This window comes from Helicoverpa armigera, chromosome 4 (genome assembly GCF_030705265.1).
Source record: "Helicoverpa armigera isolate CAAS_96S chromosome 4, ASM3070526v1, whole genome shotgun sequence".
In the NCBI taxonomy this organism is placed as follows: Eukaryota; Metazoa; Arthropoda; class Insecta; order Lepidoptera; family Noctuidae; genus Helicoverpa; species Helicoverpa armigera.
This window is the reverse complement of record NC_087123.1, coordinates 6,344,068-6,365,312: the sequence shown is the minus strand read 5'-3', so window position 1 is coordinate 6,365,312 and position 21,245 is coordinate 6,344,068. Positions and strand designations below refer to the sequence as shown.

The 21,245-nt window shown below is 35.6% G+C and overlaps 3 protein-coding genes across 3 annotated transcripts; 2 read left to right on the top strand and 1 right to left on the bottom strand.

The window, feature by feature from the left end:
- The first annotated feature begins 3,174 nt into the window (after positions 1-3,174).
- On the top strand, positions 3,175-12,888 carry LOC110384204 (endocuticle structural glycoprotein ABD-4). The gene is made up of 4 exons (XM_021345357.3): positions 3,175-3,328; positions 9,240-9,364; positions 11,401-11,575; positions 12,338-12,888. The coding sequence occupies exons 1-4, from the start codon at positions 3,320-3,322 to the stop codon at positions 12,434-12,436; spliced, it is 408 nt and encodes a 135-aa protein (XP_021201032.2). The 5' UTR covers positions 3,175-3,319; the 3' UTR covers positions 12,437-12,888.
- A 1,463-nt stretch (positions 12,889-14,351) lies between these two features.
- LOC110384197 (uncharacterized) lies at positions 14,352-16,398 on the bottom strand. The gene is made up of 3 exons (XM_021345351.3): positions 15,632-16,398; positions 15,226-15,325; positions 14,352-14,658 (listed from the first exon to the last, which is right to left on the bottom strand). The coding sequence occupies exons 1-3, from the start codon at positions 16,318-16,320 to the stop codon at positions 14,422-14,424; spliced, it is 1,026 nt and encodes a 341-aa protein (XP_021201026.3). The 5' UTR covers positions 16,321-16,398; the 3' UTR covers positions 14,352-14,421.
- A 440-nt stretch (positions 16,399-16,838) lies between these two features.
- On the top strand, positions 16,839-21,245 carry LOC110384108 (proteoglycan 4). Its single transcript, XM_064034114.1, has 3 exons — positions 16,839-17,045; positions 17,300-17,476; positions 17,978-21,245. The coding sequence occupies exons 1-3, from the start codon at positions 16,891-16,893 to the stop codon at positions 21,036-21,038; spliced, it is 3,393 nt and encodes a 1,130-aa protein (XP_063890184.1). The 5' UTR covers positions 16,839-16,890; the 3' UTR covers positions 21,039-21,245.

Genomic DNA, 21,245 nt, shown 5'->3' with positions numbered 1-21,245 from the left:
ACATAAGGTGTGAGAAACTGTCCCACACGAATATTATCCTTCTAATCGCCCATCTACTAAAGTAATGAGATTAACCTCCGCTGGAATTCGCATACTCGCTTACTATAATTAGCTTTTGTGAGCGAAAACAATACTATAATAGTTTTATTGTTTTAAATTTGGTCCGATGACCTGTTAAACTAAAGTTTACACAATTGTACGTTCCTAAATGGGCACTTTATCAGGTTATTATTAAGTCTTTAATTTTAATTAACTGGTGTATGACTTATGTGACTAATTCCATGCCTTGTGAGAAGAAATGTAATTAAGTAGGAACATGTAACCTTCTGAAATCAAAGTGAATTTCAACAAATTGAGCTGTCCAGATCCATTTCTTGCATTTTCTAATAAACTGGAAACGAAACAAATAATACCACTTGTTCTTATTAATTAGCATTTATATTTATATGCAGATTAACTGCAAGAAAAAACACTGCATTCAATGTATTTTTATTACCCCATCAAGGTATGGTATAAATTGATTCATCAATGACATACACCTATGACATGTAGAATGTACATTGTATGACCATATTATAGATAGTAAAGTAAATAATAAAGCTCATCCAACAATGCCAGGCCATTACTTATGTAACATCATTTATTAAGTCATACAAGATCATATTAATCTACACAGTTAAGGAATGCAGAGCAATAGATATTTATATGTATACCTTTAGTACAATAACCGATAATTTAGGAAGAATGTTAAGTAGCTGTTTGACATTGTAAAAGCCTAATGAACGGTAATGATTCTGACCTCGAAATAATTCGGTAGTAAGGGATGATTGATGATGATGACGCCACGTCTGCTCGGTGACAAAAATCTCAAGCTAATAAGTGTAAAAAACTAACTAGCAAACAAAGTTTTATCAGAATGACTTTTCCAGTTACCCATATAAATAACTAACTCGTAATACCTGGTACTAATTATACCTACTTACCTATCCTTTGAAGACTAAACTAGTTTGGTAGTTATGCAAAGTAAATGGTTATCCTAGAGGCCTTTTTGTGGTTTTCCTGGTATTTTTATTCAGAGCTTTTTTGACACAAAATATAATGTTTATATTTAAATGGCTCGTTTAGTGCTATCTAGGAAATAAATTTTTTTACTTGGCTTTAGCGCTGTTGGGCCACCAGACCATAATGAAATCTGTACTTATGATTTCCGTAGAACGAAAACTCGTTGACCCTTCCAAATTGGTACCGACTAATAGACCCAAGATTGGCTTCATAATGTAGTCATAAAGTGACCATAAAAAGCCCATGAAAGTTGAACTTAATGCTTATTATACGGAAATAGACATATTAGAAACGACATATATCGTTTCACAATATAAGCGTATGGTCCAATAAACAATACCTTTAGAGTTCTAACTTAACGAGTCTTGTATAAAAATTATCTTGCGAATGCTTTTAATATGCACTTATGGTCAATTACTTGATAATGGTAGGAACTAAGCTCCGTAGCTTGTTTCAAATACTTTTTTATATTGACAGATAGTGATTGAAGACGTAAAACCAAAAGTTTTCTAAGTAAATAATAAAGTTTCTAAGTAAATAATAAGCGTTATCACTGAAAGTTTATAGAACTTTGAAAGAAGAAACGATAAAAATAGGAGCATTGTACATAAATGTACATGCTTAAACATATTTCCCAAATCTCTTTAGTTTAAACTAAGTAAAGTTGCAAATATATGTGTAAATATTTCTAACCAACGAACGAATATTTACTTTATGCGCGTTTCGTATGTAAGTGTGTTGGTGTGTCAAAGCAGTTAATAAGTCCTTAGTTTAAATAAAATTGTAAAATGCCAAGCGCAGTGGCATCTTCGCGGCGCGGGCGCAATTTGCAATGCATTTGACATAAAGCGTGCGTACCATTTAAGCATTGGGTTGGCCATCGTTTTACGAGACTCTTGATAGTTATTCTATTGTACATTGAACGAGATAATGTTACCACAAAGGGACGGACTATGTGACACGCATGACAAATTCCCTATAACTCATATAATCTATGCGATATTATTTTTGCCCATTTATTACCACCCAGGAACGAATTTGGAGAGGGCTGATTTCTTTGTCTATGAAAATAAGTTGTTATTTTGTAGTGTAGCATGACAATGCATTGATTTTATATATATTTGATTTTATTTATCGCTCGTTAAAAAAAAACAAGCTTCCTATCAATGTTATTAGCAATTAAATATCTATAATCCCTTTTACTGCTATAAACATTTTACAATGATGTTTATAATACCTATTTGTGTCCATAAAATAGTCAATAAAGTAAACTCTACGAACCAAGGCCCTTATACATCATTCAAATTGATGCATAATGAATATTTAGTTTCCGTTTGTTTCGTTGTATTCTGCCTACACAAATTAATGTTAATCAAGTATTTATAACTTATTTAAACAATAGTGAGTTGATGAGGCGTTTATAGTGTTCGAGTAGCTTAGGACAGTACTAATTTAATAATTATTAACCTAAAATGGTACAAACGGCCATAAAATTATTAAGAAATGTCAGAAAACACAGCGGGATGTAGCTATAAATGCAGTTTTTATTTTATTTTGACCGATTAAAACTATGCATGGAGAGCATAATTATTATTGTTAATGGATTCATACCTAATTAAGTCGTAAAATAAACTTTATTACCGATAAAGATGTGCAACCTGTTGTAGAATATAGCTCATCTATATTTATTATTTTAATGATCAGAAGCACTGTTGTGTAGTACCTTCTATCCCTGACCTAGCATACTGTCGTACATAATGAGGATAAATCATAATTTCTGTCACAGTATTTTACTAGTATGAACGTATCACATATTATATTACCCAGAACCTATCGACACTTCAGTAATCAGACTCGCAAATGTCTAACAAAAACACGCATTGTCCAAACCGCACAAAAGACACGCAACAAACTTACGCAAATCAGCCTGTCATCCACAACATTTGAGACGTCAACGAAGAGGACCACCGAGCCTATTAACATGATTGATTGCTTTACCTAAACAAAAAGAAGCTTCTGAAAAACGTTGATAATTGGTTGTAATATTAATTTTCTTGCTTAAACCGTAGGCCTAAGTACATCCCTGCGTTGCACCTAGTGCAGGCTCCCCCGGCCGCGTGCATTGGCTAGACAAATCCGCGTCTCTATATAAGGGACAGGTGATTAGACGAGTAAGTACAATCGGGCGCACTCGCCGCCGACCAAACCACATGGGATATTATCACATTTGCTCATCCTGAATTTCAAGTGCTTCGATATGACAATGGTGAGTCTTAGTTGTTTTATATTATTAAGTTTTATCTGTGATAGGCCTACTGATATTTTGTTTTAAAAACAGTTTTTTCTTTTTTCATTCCGGTCCTGAAGCAATTTTATTTAAAGTTAATTGTGGGATATTAACAGTTAGTTTTGTGTTTTCTGTAATGACCAGCTTATTAGTGTTATTGTTAGTGGCACTCGCGATGCTAAAAAGAACCTATATTAAAATTCAAATCAGGTAACTAGCACGACTGAAAATACATTTTTTAATCGGTTACTTAAATATAATTGTAATTATCTTCTGGCTTTAACATTGTACTCAGTAACATTTTCAGTCCTGAACATTATTTACCACTCCTTAAGTTTCTTCTGGTTTAGGATTAAGGATGGGTAATTGCTGTCTCAATAAATTGCTCTTTTTAAAGAGACTTCAAGTGGTAAAAACAATTTAGCCTAGCCTTAAACGGACTTAAATGATTCTATAAATTATAACCCATGCTGGGATGTGAACTCCTGACCCTTACGGTAGGATGTTGCATCTTTAGCATTTAGTCGAAGAAGGTCTCCACATTGCAGGTAGGTCGTCTTATTTTTGATTATATCTTATTAGGAAGCTTGGAATTCACTGTGCCCATGTTTTGGCCACACAAATAAGGTAATTTATTAATATTTAATACCTCCTAATAAACCAATAAACCATGTTTTTGTTATTTTCCGTTGGTGATTAGTTATTGTTTCCTTGAATATTATGTTAATTTCAATAATATATTGTTCTGTTGCCCAAAGTTAAAAAATAAATAAAGAGGTAACAATAGCGTGTTATTTAAAGTCACTAAAACTCAATAGAGGAAAGAAAATAAGTTTTGATGTTTGATTCATATTTCTTTTATATATTGATCCTTAGATTACATGAAAAAGTAAAAAGTTTGTCCTCTGTCTAATTAAACCTTTAACACTGAGTAAAAACATGCATTTAGGATCATTCATAGATCGTACAGATACTTAATTAAAGACGAACATGTATGGCAAAAAGGCCACAAACTTTAATTGAACCTTCGATAATTACAGATAATGAGGCTGAAAATTTCCGTTTCTATCTTGTTTAACCACTTAATTCGTTTAGAAATATCTTAAAACCTGGTACATCTTCTTTAAATTAACCTGTTTTTAAGGCCAAAGGGCTTATGTACATCTTCTTTAAATTAATCTGGTTTTTAAGGACGTTTCCAAAGTGGGTGCATAGGTCATAGGTTCCTTATGCAATGCGTCGTGCATTTATTGCACCCACAATACGTAACCTTTGCCGACATCTGTGCTGTTTACCTCAGTGACAAGCGTGCCATCGTTTTATGCAGATTTATTATTAGGTACGACTTTATCGCGTTTATTTATCAATTGCGAGGGCGGAGACGTTGATGTTTATAGTCGTTCCTCGTTTTAGAATGTTTTCTTCGTGATGTAGTATGTAATGATGATGATCGATTCATAAGGCTTTCTTTGTTTTGCATAATCTTTCGCAGTCTGACAATCAGTCTTACCAAGGGCATTGGGTTGCCCGGGATTACTGGCTTGAGGAGGTCAGATAGGCAGTCGCTCCTTGTAAAACAAGCTATAGTTGGGAAAAGGCTAGGCAGACTAGGCAGAAGTTTTAAAATACAGGTTAAATCTCAAGAGACTCTATTCTTAGGAGTGTTTCTGTTTTAGAAAATAATTTTTGCATGTAAACGGCTTTTAGTGAAATTCGTTTCGGTGCGGTTACGAGCTAGGCTGGGCCTCACTTGTTCGCGGCCTATCGAAATTATTTTCCGTACATTGGTAATCTTTATTCCTATTGTTCATTTTACTATACATGGGGTTTTTATAAACCAGGTATACATTCTTGGTAAAAGAAGAATGTATAAAAAACTTGTAAAAACTTTTTTTTCAGAATTTTTAAAGTAATAATTAAATGAATAATGTAGTATGTATAAAAATAAAAAAGGAATTAATTATGGGTTAGGTAGACTAAAAATCAAATAAAGTGATCAGATTTCAACATCACTGTCACAAAACAAGAAACAAAGACCAATGTTTGCATTTTTATATCAAATCACTGGCCATTAATAAAATAAAAGTACCTATTTATTCAAATGACCGTATTTTTATTTTTTTAACAATCGAGTTTGTAAATTACCGTGACTAAAATATATTATTTGATAACAATTTGCTATGTAAAATATAGAAAATAGGATACGGCTTGACAGGGTCATTCATTTAGGTCAGATAATATTCACAACTTTATTTGTTCAAATTAATTACCCGTTTGGACTAAGTAAATAGTCACAGTTTTAGTAGTAGGTATTTTTTTTTTTGCAGAATAGAATATGTAATTATGTTTTACTGATAAACCAATGTGAAGCATGTATAAAAACGAAAAAAAATACTGTTAATAAGATAAAGAAAATATATTGACCATAAGCTAATTTGTCTCGTTAAGTCCGTGCCTGGATTCGTGCGGAGGTGTGCGAGCAGTTAATTAGGTGCACACCTTTTGTTTTTGCACGTAGTACATTGTTTCCGAGGCAACTCTCGAATTCTATGAGATGTTCCCACAACTCAATACACTTGCAAAATAGCTGTGGTGCCGACATCTGCATACCGCAGCATCCATAGGTATTTAGGCGGTGCTAAGAATAGTTTGTGGGTGACAAACGGCGACTTGGAAATCTTTTGTAGTATTGTAACGTACGCGTATCTAAGTGGGCAGTTTGGGTTAGTGCTGAAATGTTGTTATGAACAATGTAGTTGCATGTTGGTCAATAAGTAGGTACAGAAGCTAAGAAACTTGAAGATAATGTCTTAGTTGCAGATTTTCGTGTTCAATGAATTTCATTAATATGTATAAATGTTTTTGATAACAGGATTATAGTTTTCATGATTTACTTAACAAAGGAGGCCTTATTGTGTTGTTATAGCTACCGATGTAGGCTTACGTAATAGGAATTAGTGGCAGGCATGTTCAGTAGATGTCGATAAACGTCATTCATTTGCATAAAATACGATAAATTATTTTGTCCCTAATACTCATTGCTCATAGGCTGTTTAGGCCGTGAGAAGACTAAATACATGGATGGCTTGCTTCAACTTATGCATGATGCAATTTATTTCGACACATTTGCATGACTATAAAACATCGATTTGAAGATGATGAAAATTTGCAGATTTGCATTTCCCTTTATTATAAAGTTAAGATATACCTACTTACAACAGAATGAACTGCAGGATTATTAATATTTTTAGACTTTCAACAACTAATTTACAAGAAAATAATAGCTCTTATTAACTCTCTTTTGAAAATCAGAAAACTTAAACTTATCTTCGTAGAAACTTATTGAATTCATGCATAAGAATTAACATCTATGTAGGAATTGTACATAATGCAAACCCATTCAGTAACAAGTCAAACTAATCGTCCAGGCCTAAGTTTCATGTGACCATATCGGTTACTAACTAGACAGTGTTAATGATCCATGAAGCATATCAACCTTCGTAACACTAGCTCAGACAAGTAACACGCGCAATCTTTACTTTACACAATAGGTCAATATTACCTACGACTGTATGTAATGTGCCATTAATCTTTTATCATGTTACGTTTCACCAAAGAAATATTCAAAAAAAGAATTGCAAAAAAGTTCTTATTATAAAAAGTTTAGATACCAACGCAATAATGAGAAGAACCGCAAATGTTGCAAATTATTTTTGTGTTTGATTAAAGGCTTTGGTTAGTCAAAGTAAGTCTTCGGTTATGCTGACAAGAAGACATCTCTTGACACACGCAAAAGAATAATTAAAATTACATTGTTGAAACCTTTTGTGCGAAAAACCTTCCCTGGCCTGATACATTGTGCTACCTAGTGACCCAATGCGGCGATATAGCAACCTATCTTTTTAAGCACTTTTTTGCCTCTATATTTCGTTTATGATATTAGCATGAACCTTATCATGGTCTTGGTATAAAGCTTACATGATTTGTTACATTATGATTTCCCTAGTGATTGACAATAGGTGGTTTGATGTAAAGCCCAAACATTTATTGCATAATTTTAATCACAAGTGCTGAATTAGATAAATGGTGTAAACGAGCTTTTAAACCAACTGATTGTGTGTTATGTAGGTACTTATATATATTCTGAAAAAAATAATCACGTTCTTAACGAAACTTCTAAGCCTTAATACGACGCCATTGGGACATATACTAAGTAACAACGATGCTAATTGCTCATTAAATGTGCGGTACAAGGTACATACTCAACCAACATGAGTCGGAACATTGTGATCATTATGGACTAACTATGTTGTTAATAGACACTCAGCATGCGAAAATGTATAATCTTATCTTAAACCAGTTTAATTAAGTCGAAAAGATAATTAAAATTGATGCATTTTTTGTACAAAATTAATCATCTCAAGTTGTACTTATAAAAACTGGAAACAGTTCATAAGATTAATTATTATATCCTTTATTTTTTGTGATATATTGCGATGTTCTATTAAGTCGGCAGATAACAAAATTAAAGCACTTTCTGGGAAATTAGGGAACCAAAACTACTTCAAGCAACTTTTGCGAAAATCTGATTTTATCATGATATTTAATTACCTACCTCAAAATTACGTTTTACAACTGTTTTATTTTTTATGTATACAGTTAAGTTCTCCTAAAAGTTTCCTTATTTAGCGTGCTTATTAAGTTTTGCTAAAATATCTTGGTTAGCATATTAAAGCCATATTCCTAAACCCTGCGTGCGGTAGTCGCATGACAGTCGCGTGAAGGCCGCGTGCCACAAACGGCCTAGGCAGCACAGCTAATTGTGTTTGTCTTGTGTTGTGGAGACAATTAGCGACCAACTAGTTTGTTTGGCTATGGATGCGTGCCTGACCTAAAATTGTTTGGCTATCGATCACGCAGTGTGAAGTCATTTTGTTTTGGTAGGTATAAGAGAGAGTGCATGTTTCTTTAATTATCCTTTCATTATTTTTAATTCAAACAAATACTTTTACTGTATACTTTAAGAAAAAAAAAAGAACCTTTCTTTATTTTCAGTAATGTATCTGCTATCATTATATCTGTTTCGGTTGTAAAATGAATTCCAATTAATATCACATACCAAAACACTAATACTTAAATGTACAAAAAACTTAAGAGCAATTTAAACGTTAATCATATCTTTAATTTAACCGTTACCTTATAAGGCTGGAAGCGAATCGTAGATCAAATTAAACTCAAAAGTTTTCAATACAAAAGTTCAACACAGATTCCAAAACTAAAATAAGTTAAAAAACACTTAATCTGAATCACCAATAAATTATCCAATTACAATTTATTTTATAGTTTAATTGGATTGTGAGTGCATAATGTTGAAATTGATATTAGTTACGAACAGGCTATAAATCTATCAACGACACAGGCATAGACTAAAGAATAGTTAAAGGTCTTATACAATGTCCTTGTAGTTTTAGGTCACCGAGCATCTTCTATAACCTTGTGTCTTAGTATTAACTATATTGATGTAAGCTAAAAGACACTTAACTTTATGTGCGGTCTAATGTTTTTAATGAGTTTATAACCTCGTATAAGATACTTACATAAGCACCTGACTGTTTTAGAATAGTTGGATTTTAATAAAGCATAGCTTGCATTGAGTGTTTAGAAGGCGTTTCATATTTTATACACATAGCTGAACTGAAGTGTGAGGCATTGAAAACATAATAAAATTTGTTATTTTCCATAACCATCTTTCAAAATAACTGCAATGATTGCGATACTACAATACATTGACAACTTAAAGTAGTCATGGAATTTTTGTATGGAATTTATCAGGCGTTTAATAAATGGATTAAATCAGTATATTATTTAGTTTTCTTCTTATTATTTCCAGAGGGTAGTAATTCTGTTGGGAGTGGTGGCAGTAGCGTTATCAGCACCGCAAGCGCCTGCCGACAAAGTCATAGCAATCCTCTCACAAGAGTTCGACCAGCAGCCAGATGGATCTTACAGATTCAGGTAACGTTTCCACTTCATTATCTTTAGAGGGTAATAATTCAACAATGAATTTACAAGTAATTTTCTTCAAAGTTTTAAAGATGATTGTAACTTAAGTAGAGTAGAGGAAATGACGTAACAGTTTCATTGTTTAAGAAACATCAGTTAATTTTCCGAAAGGCACTTCCATTTTACCTAACAATAGTAAAGGAAGTGTTCTTACCCTGATACACCTTTAGGAATTAGTGCATACTCTTTTTATATTTACGGTACATTGTTGTGATTTGTCTGGTTGTTATACGATTCCAACATTTCTCAATTTCAACCTGCTCTGAGACGCGTTATCAACCTGAGATGTGATGTACCTATTTCGGTTCGGGAATTTTCAGAAACGTAGCTTTACATGTGGTGATAAATTGATCTAATCGCATAAATTGATTGATAACACATTTAAATATTTACGAAGCAAAGTTAGTGGTAAATATTTGCCAGTGGCGACAACGGCAGACAAAATCCTTTATACCACGCGTTAATCTGTAGGTAACACGAACATCTTGTATGTTGTATGCTGAAGATCGTAGCGAATCATTAGGCACTGGCAATGAACAAACACAAGTTTGATTTACCTACATTGACACAAAAGTATGACGATCTGGAATTGTTCTTGCCGTTTCAGCCTGTTTCTGGTCTGGGCCAGTCTAGTCCCTGAAATTCTAGAACACTACATTCAAAGGCGGTTTATGCACTTGTACTATATTTTTTTATCAAAATTGTCTATTTCGAAAGGGATCGTTGAATTTACGATTGGAAAATCCTATATGTATATTTTTAATACAATGGTCAAGGCTCGTTTATAGGACTAAAATTGAAACAAGGAACAGACTACAGCTATTTCGGGCTACAAATCTTAAAATACCAATATATTTTATGCATCCATTTGTCATTGATCAAAACGAGGTGTGAATTCACTTTTCCAAGTCGTTGTTGTTACGTTGTTGAGTCTACAGCTTCAGCATTACATAACGCCACTTAAAGTATTATGCTACATTAGCGACATCACTATCATTGATTCGGCCCCTGCACTGACCGTCAATAGGTCATTATAAAAGGTCAAGTACAAACGATGACGATTATTAAGACACAGAAAATAAGCATTTAAAACAATATTCAACCATGATAAGAATTTTCCATTGACAATATGGAACGAAGGCTATCTTAATATAGCTTCAAAACCCATCACCAACCAGACGCTTTATTCAACTTCTTTATTTTAATGCCACTATGTCATCATAGTTTCGTATCTATTTTATGCAAAGGTAGGTCCTTCTAATTCCCTTTAAGATATGCCACACCGCTGTGATATCGCGATGCGTGAAAACCTTGATCGAACAATAAAAATTCTTAACATTCGATTCGCACCAAACATGAGAAAGGACGCATCAATGGCGACCTATAACTGTTATTTGCTATGAACTGTATTGTTACTCGACGACTATAAGATTCAAATATACATTCCAAAGAAAAAAGATACGACTGTGTTTTGTTTTTTCGATATGCAAATATTGTTATTGCACATCTTGCATTGTATTTACTCACGGAAGAGCTAGTATTACAGAAGAATAAATTAGGTAATGGTATCATAAGTTATATTTGTAGGAACGTATTTTCAGGATTTACAGATAAAATTATCCCTGTATTATAAAGAAAATTAGTAGTAATAAGCTCTAACGTGATCTGTCACTTCTTATATCGCGACATATGACTGTATCAAGGCTTCGTAACAATGCTGGGTGGTCACAATAAATTGTGTTGTATCAAATTGCACTAATTCGCGGTATTGGGCCGAAAAATTAGAGCCTACAGTGTCGAGCACAATACTTCGAAGAATTCATTCCGGAGACATAGATTGTATCTACCTGACAACTTAAACAATTGCCTACTATTTTAAGAAATTCTATCTATCATAGTGATGACTCGGGCATTTTTTTAACACTGTTCGATTAAACGCAGATTTTATTTGTTGCTGAATATACAAATCTTGTCTATGTTATCCCCAGCTACGAGACTGAAAATGGCATCAAAGCTGAAGAGGCTGGCTCCGTGAAGAAGGCTGCTGGTCCCGATGCTAGTGACGTCATTGTCTCGCAGGGTGCCTTCAGCTACACGGCACCAGATGGCACTGTCATCAGCCTGAACTATATCGCCGATGATGACAACGGTTTCAAACCAGAGGTGATTTTCCTTTTAATTACTTATATCAATCTGTCATTTGTTAATAGAGGTCGCCACAAATAGTCAGAATAATTCAGAAGCCGTGACTACCGGTCTTTCCAAGGAATAGCAAGCTCTATGGTAATAGAACTGTGGAACGGTAGGTTGGTCGCTCCATATAATCAATATTATCTACTTGATAACTGAGACTCAACTAAAATAAATAAAAAAGTATAGAATAAAATTTTGAATGCTTTGATTTGATTACTTCAGTTCTTGCAAGGAGAAAAATCCATGAACTGATTTCATACTACATGAAGGAACTAATTCACTAACGATGATCCATTTCTTAATTCAGTTTGTCACGCATCTGCAATGAAATAGCGAAGCAAATGATAAATACGAAACAACAAAACAATCAAGGTTATTACAGTAATGTATTAGAATGTAGGAATACAGCCATCTTAACCTTTAGTGAAGAGATTTTTTGTCAGATGGTTCGGTCATCCTAGCAAAAATAGACTATTAAAACACGCATGCTGACGTAATTTATGTAAAATTCGTGTGTTTTGAAAATAGAATATATTTTAAGTGCCATCTGATATTCCTGTATCTATTCGACTTGATTACCATAAGGAAACCGTTGGTAAAATATATTTTAGTACATGGTGCCTACAATATTAGAAACATTAAATAGCTACTTACAGTAATGTTTCTTCGTCAGAAATAATTGAAGGTGCAATAATTGTGGATAAGTCCTAAAGTCTCCATTGTGTGTTCCAGGGCGCTCACTTACCGACTCCCCCGCCAATCCCGCCAGCAATCCAGAAGGCTCTCGACTACCTTGCGACCCTGCCTCCACCACCACCCACCAGAAACTAAACCCGCGACCATCTACCTGACCGATGCACTGACGACCTGAGCATCCCACGTACCTGTCACCCCACGAATACTCGTATAGTTTTGAAAAGAGAATTGTATGCTTATAGCAAACTTTATTATTAACCTTTTTTGTTGGTTTATGTCTAATTTTAAATGTTTTATAGTGAAGAAGATCTCTTTGTGCATTATATGCATCATCAGTCTCTTCAGATAAGCTATTTTTTTTTATAAATCTTTAATAAATAATTTGAACGAAATATAAGCATATTTAAATTCTGTTTGCAAAACCATACTTACATTTAACAATATATTATAGTAAGCAATAAAAAACATATAAAAAAGAATGTACAATGACTGAACTGTGATAGAAAATGATTGAGTTAACGTATAATGTTTGAATATTTATTTAAATAAAAGCAAAATCAGTGCCAAAGATGCATTGCAAAAAGTAATTAGATTTTTATTGGACCATAGTATACTCGTTATGCGTAGATCCTTTCACAATAGCACATTGTTTAAAATTATAAAATAACAATCCTCATCTCCATTTACCTATTCGCTGATATGAATTGTTACCTCTCCTTGGTCATCAATGCTGAGAGAGGAATGTGACAAGTATACAACAACATCCTTCTCAAGGTACATACCTACTATTTTTCTTATCCTTATGAGGCATATCAAGGTTTAATGTGCTTATAGAGACAAGACAATAGCCTAATACTGTGACTTTTCATTAGCATGAAACTTACAGATAGGTACAAATGTCATATGGGTGCTAAATATTTATCATATCCTAAAAACGGCAGCAGTGTACGTACTAGGACTGAAGTCAAGCTTGTAATAGGAGCAGATATTTAAAACAACTGTCGTTTGTTTTAGCGTTATAACGACATTATGTTGACGTTGATTATGGCTAAGTTTTTTATCATTCGAAAGCCAATGATACAGACAGCTCATTAGTTTTATTGTTAATATTTATACTTAGGTAACAATTGTCGACTGTCGAGTAGTTTATAACAAAAGAGAACATACCCAACTCTTCGCTCTTAACCTACACAAGCGAACGATTGCATAAGGAAATGTCAGTGAAAATATTCATTTCAATAGAAAGCAAGAGTGGTTCCAACAGTACTTGGTGTACGGCATTCCTTGAACAACCTGTTTGTAAAAGTGAGCGTCTATCCCAAGGTCAATGATGAGAACATAGAACAATGTGTTCTATCTATAGATCGAGCACGATTGAATGACTGGATAGGCTATGAATGTGAGCTATCGACGGTGATGAAACATCACGTAACAGGCATAGACAATTGGTACAAATTAATGTATTACCGTGATTATTTCCTTTTACCTAGTTGATTTACTTCTATATATAAATATAAACTGTTATTACGGTTTTAGTATACCTATACCTACGTACTCTGAATGCCCAAGTTACACTGGATCTTGTTTACGGAAATTATAGCGACATAATTACTTTTACTAGTAAATGTGAACAACCCACTTTAGACTGTATTTAATGCAGTGCTGCCTATTGTTCAGCTCATTGCAGAATTTAAATTAAACTCAACGATCGTAAAAACAATTAAACTTATTGTAACGGTAATATTTAAACAATAAAACTAACTCTTATTCTTAAAAGGTTATCTAGCTTATGAACATAAAAATGAAGGGTCTCTGTTTTAGTGTAAACGGTTTTATATCTACGTTATCCAAGTTTTAGAAAAATAGATATTAGTACACATTGAAATTCTACTATAATAGAAGAATTGTGAATGCAAACTATGCAATGCAATAGATAATGGAAGTGACAATAGAAATGGAAAAGGATGAATACTATTATTTCCTGCTATTATTTGCCGAAAAACAATTGCTTTATTATATAAAAATAAATAGGTAACTCAAAAAACTGCCATTCTTTTGAAAACAATTTATTATAACATGAATCCTTTTATAACGAATTTGGATGCCTCATACCTCAACCTTTAGGCTGTAACATAAACCAAATGATCGTTTTCCTCACCGTTTTGCGAATTCAGGGTTAACTTTCTTCCAAGATTCCTTTCTGTGATTGGTTCTGCCGTGGGTTTTGTTGCAAGATAGGCTAAAGCACGTTGTATGGCCGGGGGTATCGGTGGAGGAGTAGGTAAATGATCTCCTACTGGCCTGTACCCCCTCTCGTCAGCTGTGTATGATAGGCTATAGTCATTGCCGTCTTTACCCTGAAATAAGTGTCAATTTATTTATTAAATTGTTGTCTAGTGTTACCAAAGTCGGCAAGTGAAAATGTAACTTTCCAAGATATTATGTTCTTTCTAAGTCTGTCTTGGACGCCAATGACTGAGTAAAGGTAAAGAAAAATATTTTGAGGGAACCTATGGATCTTGAAAGTCTGAAATCGTAAAAAGTCTAACAGTGAGACTACTGACTTTGATATTGAATTATGTGTTGTTATTTACTGTAATTATGTTAATACTATATGGAATTGTAACCCTAATAGGAAAATTTTGCTGCTAGTTTGCACAAATGTCAAGGAAATGTTTTTTCAACAAATGATCAGAAAAAAACTACATACGTTAGAGCATAAAAAGCGAGCAAAAGTTTACGTCGACATAACTTATCAATTCAAGGAACTATCTATTTTTATTACGGCAGTGTTAATGGCAATGACTATTCGTATATCAGAGTATGAATTATTTAGGAATAGATGAATGTCAAATACATTACAATACGTTACCCATATTAAAAAAATAAAATCTATTATATTAAATGTTTTGAAGGTTACTCACTTTGTAGGAAAAGTTTCCTTCAACAGCACTTCCGGCACCACCATTGGATTTTCGTAGTTCACCTCTCTCGTAAGCTTTCGTGCCATCACCGCCTTCGTAGCTATAAGACATGATCATTCAATTAATCACTACCAACACTTTTGACTTTGGCTATGTCCACAAAACATTCTAAAGTTCCCTTTTCTGCGAAAACTAACGGGCAACGTTTTCTTTGCCAGGTGTACGAGAAGATTTACTAACGTCCCCATGAATTTGGACATTGATCTTTTTCCAATGCAATAATTGACTTTAATTAGCCTGGTATCAATAAAACTCCCAGTAACCTAGACTGAACAGAGTTGACCTACTTACCTACATTAAAAAAAATCATTATTTGGTTTGAATACAAGATTAAATGTATAAATACCTGTAATGAAAGTTTCCTGAATGTGAATAAACGTAGTTTTCTGAATCAATGATTGGAACGACAGGATCACGCAATTGCTTCCTTCGTTTAAAATTTTGCGTATTCGGTACCGAATTTTCATTAACCACATCTTCAGAGTTTGATTTCAAAACTTTTTCTGTTTCATTAATATAAGCAGACAATTGGCGTTTGTCCACTCTCAGTTTTCTTACGTATGAACTCCTTCTTATCTTCCTTCCTCTTTTCTCCATCGTTTCGGAAGTTATGTCAGGTCCTCGTGATATGTAAGATTTTCCCGGTAGCACAATCGATCGCGCTCTCGGTTTCAAATAGACGTTTTCTTCATAATCTTTACCTATAGCGAACGGAAACATGTCGTAAAAAGGATTATTCCCTGACGAGGCCCCATGATTTAGGGTTTTTCCTTTGCTTACTAGATTCATGACATCTTCATTAATCCTTACAGCCCTCTTCTCCATATCTTTTGCTTTTATGTCTTCATCATCTTCGTACGCATTTATCGGATTATATACTCTCGTCGCTGCTGTTGGATTATGATTATAATTACAAGACCTCGTAAACTGTATATGTCTCCGAGGCACACGTTTATTTCTTGCTAATGCCGCACTTGACACACTGTGAGTTATTAATAATAAGCTAATCGATAACATGGATAAGTAAATTATCATTTTAAATAAATTAGTAATTGCGTTAAGTAATCCTTCTCCCACGCGATTATAACAGCAAATGAAGATGACTCAATAGGTAAAGTCATTATCCGTAATCTATTCACTGGTTTGACTAGAATCGTATTTATTTATGTTTTTATAAATAATATGCCCGACAATGAACTCGACGTATGCAAACAAACACGAATGTCAATATCATGTTAGTCCTTCAGTTTCAGTTTTTAATAAATTGATATGTATTTTCATTATTGAATACTGACATTTTGTAGCATGTGTTTCTGAAACTAAATTTGGTACCTTTTCAGCGAGATAAACCATTTTTGGACTGGTATATGATTTAATCGCACCCAATCGATACCGATTATGTATTATTGTTGACACCTAAGTTATTGTGCAATTTTCCGAAGAACACATCAGGCAAGCGTTAAGGTTGAAGTATTTAGCGTCCGGTGAGGCTCGCTCCTCCGGAAGGCGGGGGGAGGATAGTGTAAATAATGTTTCTTACATATAGGTGGGCGACAATTCTGGAGTATCACTCTTCAGTGCAAATCAGGAGTGGTTAGAATAGAAATGTTACTAAAAATATTTTGTTTGTGTTCGGTGGTGGCTTGTGTGGTTTCCGCACCTCCCACAGATGAGGTTCCACCAGAAAGGCAACAGCCAACAGTGATTCCAATAGTTTCACAATCCGAGGAATTTGAAGCTGATGGAAAATATAAATTTAGGTAATTAGATAATACATTTGGTCAATCAAGATTCTGATTTTACAGTTTTATGAACACTTATTCATTACTTTTTTTAGAATTTTGAGAACGCTGTTACTTTTAATCAGAAGCACCTTATTCATCTAATCATTCAGTAGATAATTGATTTTTCTGTAATATTACATGTAGATCTCCTATGGCACTATCGTTCCCGGACATCGCATTCGAAAAGTAAAAAGTAACCCATCAATTAATCCTTAATACATACTTTCCAGCTATGAAACCGGGAACGGTATCAAACGTGAAGAAACCTCCTTCGACAAAGTGGTGGAAGCACGTAAACACAGTGACTGCAGTAACGAGGGGGGTGAAGATGACGACAGCGATGAGATCCACGTGCAGCAGGGATCATATTCCTACACAGCACCAGATGGCACCCTCATCAGTGTAAAGTAAGTCTTATGTCAATATAATTTAGGCGCACATTGCATTTTGTAATTTATATTTAAATGGGATAGGCAGTAATATGATTTTTCGCATTACGTTTTTTATACTTTTCTTTTTATCATTCTTCTTTTTAACTATTCTATTTAACATTTTACTAATCATTAAAATTATTTTAACCTTAGTAAATCCTGTAAGGGGTTGGAGGATATGTAAAAAATTGCTGATATGCCTCCCCCCCCATAGGTACAGAGTACATTCGTATCTAACAATGTACTAGTGCATGTTGTATTCATAGACATTTTAAAGGTTAAACTTATGCTTGGATGATTTTAAAAGTACTGTTCAAAACTATATAGAGTTATATTGCATCGAAATGTCAGTAAGACAAAACGGTGTTAAAAATAAACACGGAACATTTTTTTATACGGCATTATTAAATTAAATGTTGGTTTTTATATGCAAGTAATGAAGTATTGTACTCAAATATTTTTATTTTGCTATTACAGATACATTGCAGACGAGAATGGGTTTAGACCTGTTGGAAACCATATCAACCTTGGCCCTCAACCACCAGCGGAATCCAGTCACTCCCACAAACACAAGCACAAATCTTCTCGAAAATTAGAAGAGAGTGAAGAAGATTCTTCAAAATCTAAATCTGACGATACTCTACCAGCAGAAACCTCAGAATCGGAATCAATTGAAAGTATTTCGCCACCAAACGGAGATTTTGCAAAAAAGATACCGAAAAAAGGGCCAAAGCAAGGCAAGGATAACAAAAAGTCCGCTCCTAAAGAATCCGGAAAACCAATTACTGAAGAAGACGAAATACTCAATGAGAAAGACAATGAACAATCTGCATCTAAGAAAAGCAACAAACTGAGTCACGATTCAGGTGAAAAGCTAGAATCTGGGAAAAGTGAAAAGGTCGAATCTGAGGAAGGTGAAAAGTCTGCCACTAAGAATGGAAAGCTGTCTAAATCACCTGCTAATAAGGGAGACAACAAGCCTGAATCTGAGGAAGGTAAAAAGCCTGGATCTGACGAAGGTAAGAAACCTGAATCAAAGGAAGGTCAAAAAAATGCCTCTGTAGGGGAGAAGTCTACACCTAAGGAAGGAGAGAAGCCCACACCTAAGGAAGGAGAGAAGCCCACTCCTAAGGAAGGAGAGAAACCTAAGTCCAAGGAAGGTGAAAAACCTGAGTCTAAGGAAGGCGAGAAGCCTACACCTAAAGAAGGCAAGAAGCCTACGCCTAAGGAAGGTGAGAAACCTGAGTCAAAGACAGCCGAGAAGTCTACACCTAAGGAAGGAGAGAAACCTGAGTCCAAGGAAGGTGAGAAGTCTACACCTAAGGAAGGAGAGAAGCCCATACCTAAGGAAGGCGAGAAGCCTACGCCTAAGGAAGGTGAGAAACCTGAGTCCAAGGAAGGTGAGAAGTCTACACCCAAGGAAGGAGAGAAGCCTACGCCTAAAGAAGGAGAGAAGCCTACACCTAAGGAAGGAGAGAAACCTGAGTCCAAGGAAGGAGAGAAGCCTACACCCAAAGAAGGAGAGAAGCCCACACCTAAGGAAGGTGAGAAACCTGAGTCAAAGACGGGCGAGAAGTCTACACCTAAGGAAGGCGACAAGCCTACGCCTAAGGAAGGAGAGAAACCTGACTCCAAGGAAGGTGAGAAGTCTACACCCAAGGAAGGAGAGAAGCCCACACCTAAGGAAGGCGACAAGCCTACGCCTAAGGAAGGAGAGAAACCTGAGTCCAAGGAAGGTGAGAAGTCTACACCCAAGGAAGGCGAGAAACCTATGCCTAAGGAAGGAGAGAAACCTGAGTCCAAGGAAGGTGAGAAGTCTACACCCAAGGAAGGAGAGAAGTCCACACCTAAGGAAGGAGAGAAACCTGAGTCCAAGGAAGGTGAGAAGTCTACACCCAAGGAAGGAGAGAAGCCCACACCTAAGGAAGACGACAAGCCGACGCCTAAGGAAGGAGAGAAACCTGAGTCCAAGGAAGGTGAGAAGTCTACACCCAAGGAAGGAGAGAAGCCCACACCTAAGGAAGGCGACAAGCCTACGCCTAAGGAAGGAGAGAAACCTGAGTCCAAGGAAGGTGAGAAGTCTATGCCTAAGGAAGGAGAAAAACCTGAGTCCAAGGAAGGTGAGAAGTCTAAACCCAAGGAAGGAGAGAAGTCCACACCTAAGGAAGGAGAGAAACCTGAGTCCAAGGAAGGTGAGAAGCCCACACCTAAGGAAGGAGAGAAACCTGAGTCCAAGGATGGTGAGAAGTCTACACCCAAGGAAGGCGAGAAACCTATGCCTGAGAAAGATGAAAATCCTACACCTAAGGAAGGGGAGAAGCCTGCACCTAAAGAAGGTGAGAAGCCTACACCTAAGGAGGGCAAAAAGCCTACATCTAAGGAAGGAGAGAAGCCCACACCTAAGGAAGGAGAGAAATCTGAGTCCAAGGAAGGTGAGAAGTCTACACCCAAGGAAGGCGAGAAACCTATGCCTGAGAAAGATGAAAATCCTACACCTAAGGAAGGGGAGAAGCCTGCACCTAAAGAAGGTGAGAAGCCTACACCTAAGGAGGGCAAAAAGCCTACATCTAAGGAAGGAGAGAAGCCCACACCTAAGGAAGGAGAGAAATCTGAGTCCAAGGAAGGAGAGAAGTCTACACCCAAGGAAGGCGAAAAGCCTACACCTAAGGAAGGCAAGAAGCCTACACCTAAGGAAGGCGAAAAGCCTACACCTAAGGAAGGAGAGAAATCTGAGTCCAAAGAAGGTGAGAAGCCTACACCTAAAGAAGGAGAAAAGCCTACGCCTAAAGAAGGAGACAAACCCACACCTAAAAAAGGAGAGAAGCCTACACCTAAGGAAGGAGAGAAACCTGAGTCGAAGGAAGCTGAAAAGCCTAAACCTAAGGAAGGTGAAAAGCCTACACCCAAGGAAGGAGAGAAGTCTACACCTAAAGAAGGCGAGAAGTCTACTCCCAAGGAAGGCGGGAAGTCTGCTCCTAAGGATAGTGAGAAGCCTACACCTAAGGAAGGTGAGAAGGCTACCCCTAAGGAAAGTGAGAAGCCTAAACCCAAAGAAGGCGAGGAGCCCACACCTAAAGAAGGCGAGAAGCCTACACTTAAGGAAGGTGAGAAGCCAACACCTGCTATATCTGCAAAAGAAGCACAAAACATATCAAAACAAGCTGTAGATGTTGTTCAAGACGCTAAAGAGTCTGCTAAAGGTGCGGTTCAGTCTGCTATGGAAGCGCTACAAACTGCGGAGAAGGTTATAAAATCTATCAATAAAAAGCGTGCAGAAGGAGATAACATGTCTGACAAAGACACGATAGCACATGCACAGTTAGCTAAGAACGCTGCGAAAGAAGCGTTGCAGGCAGCTCAAGTTGTTGGTAACGCTGCTGAAGCAGCAGAGAAAGCTGCAAATGAGGCTGTAATTTTAGCTCAGTCACTACCCACAGTATCCGAAAATTCTCCAAGTGACCCACCAAAGAAACTAGAAGATAATAAGGCTCCTGTAGATGATAAGTCTCACAAAGAAGTACCACCAAAAGCTGCGTAAATAGAGGCGATACCGAAGTTAACATATCAAACGATACTGGACACACGGTCTTGAACTCGGCCAAAAGCTATTGTTACGGGTTATTTATTTTAAATTGTTATGTCTGTTGTATAAAAATGAAATAAAAATGTGATATTACGTTTTCTAAGTCAACGATTAGTCTATTCGTTGCTGACGAATTATTTTTAAGAAAATACAGCTAACTGT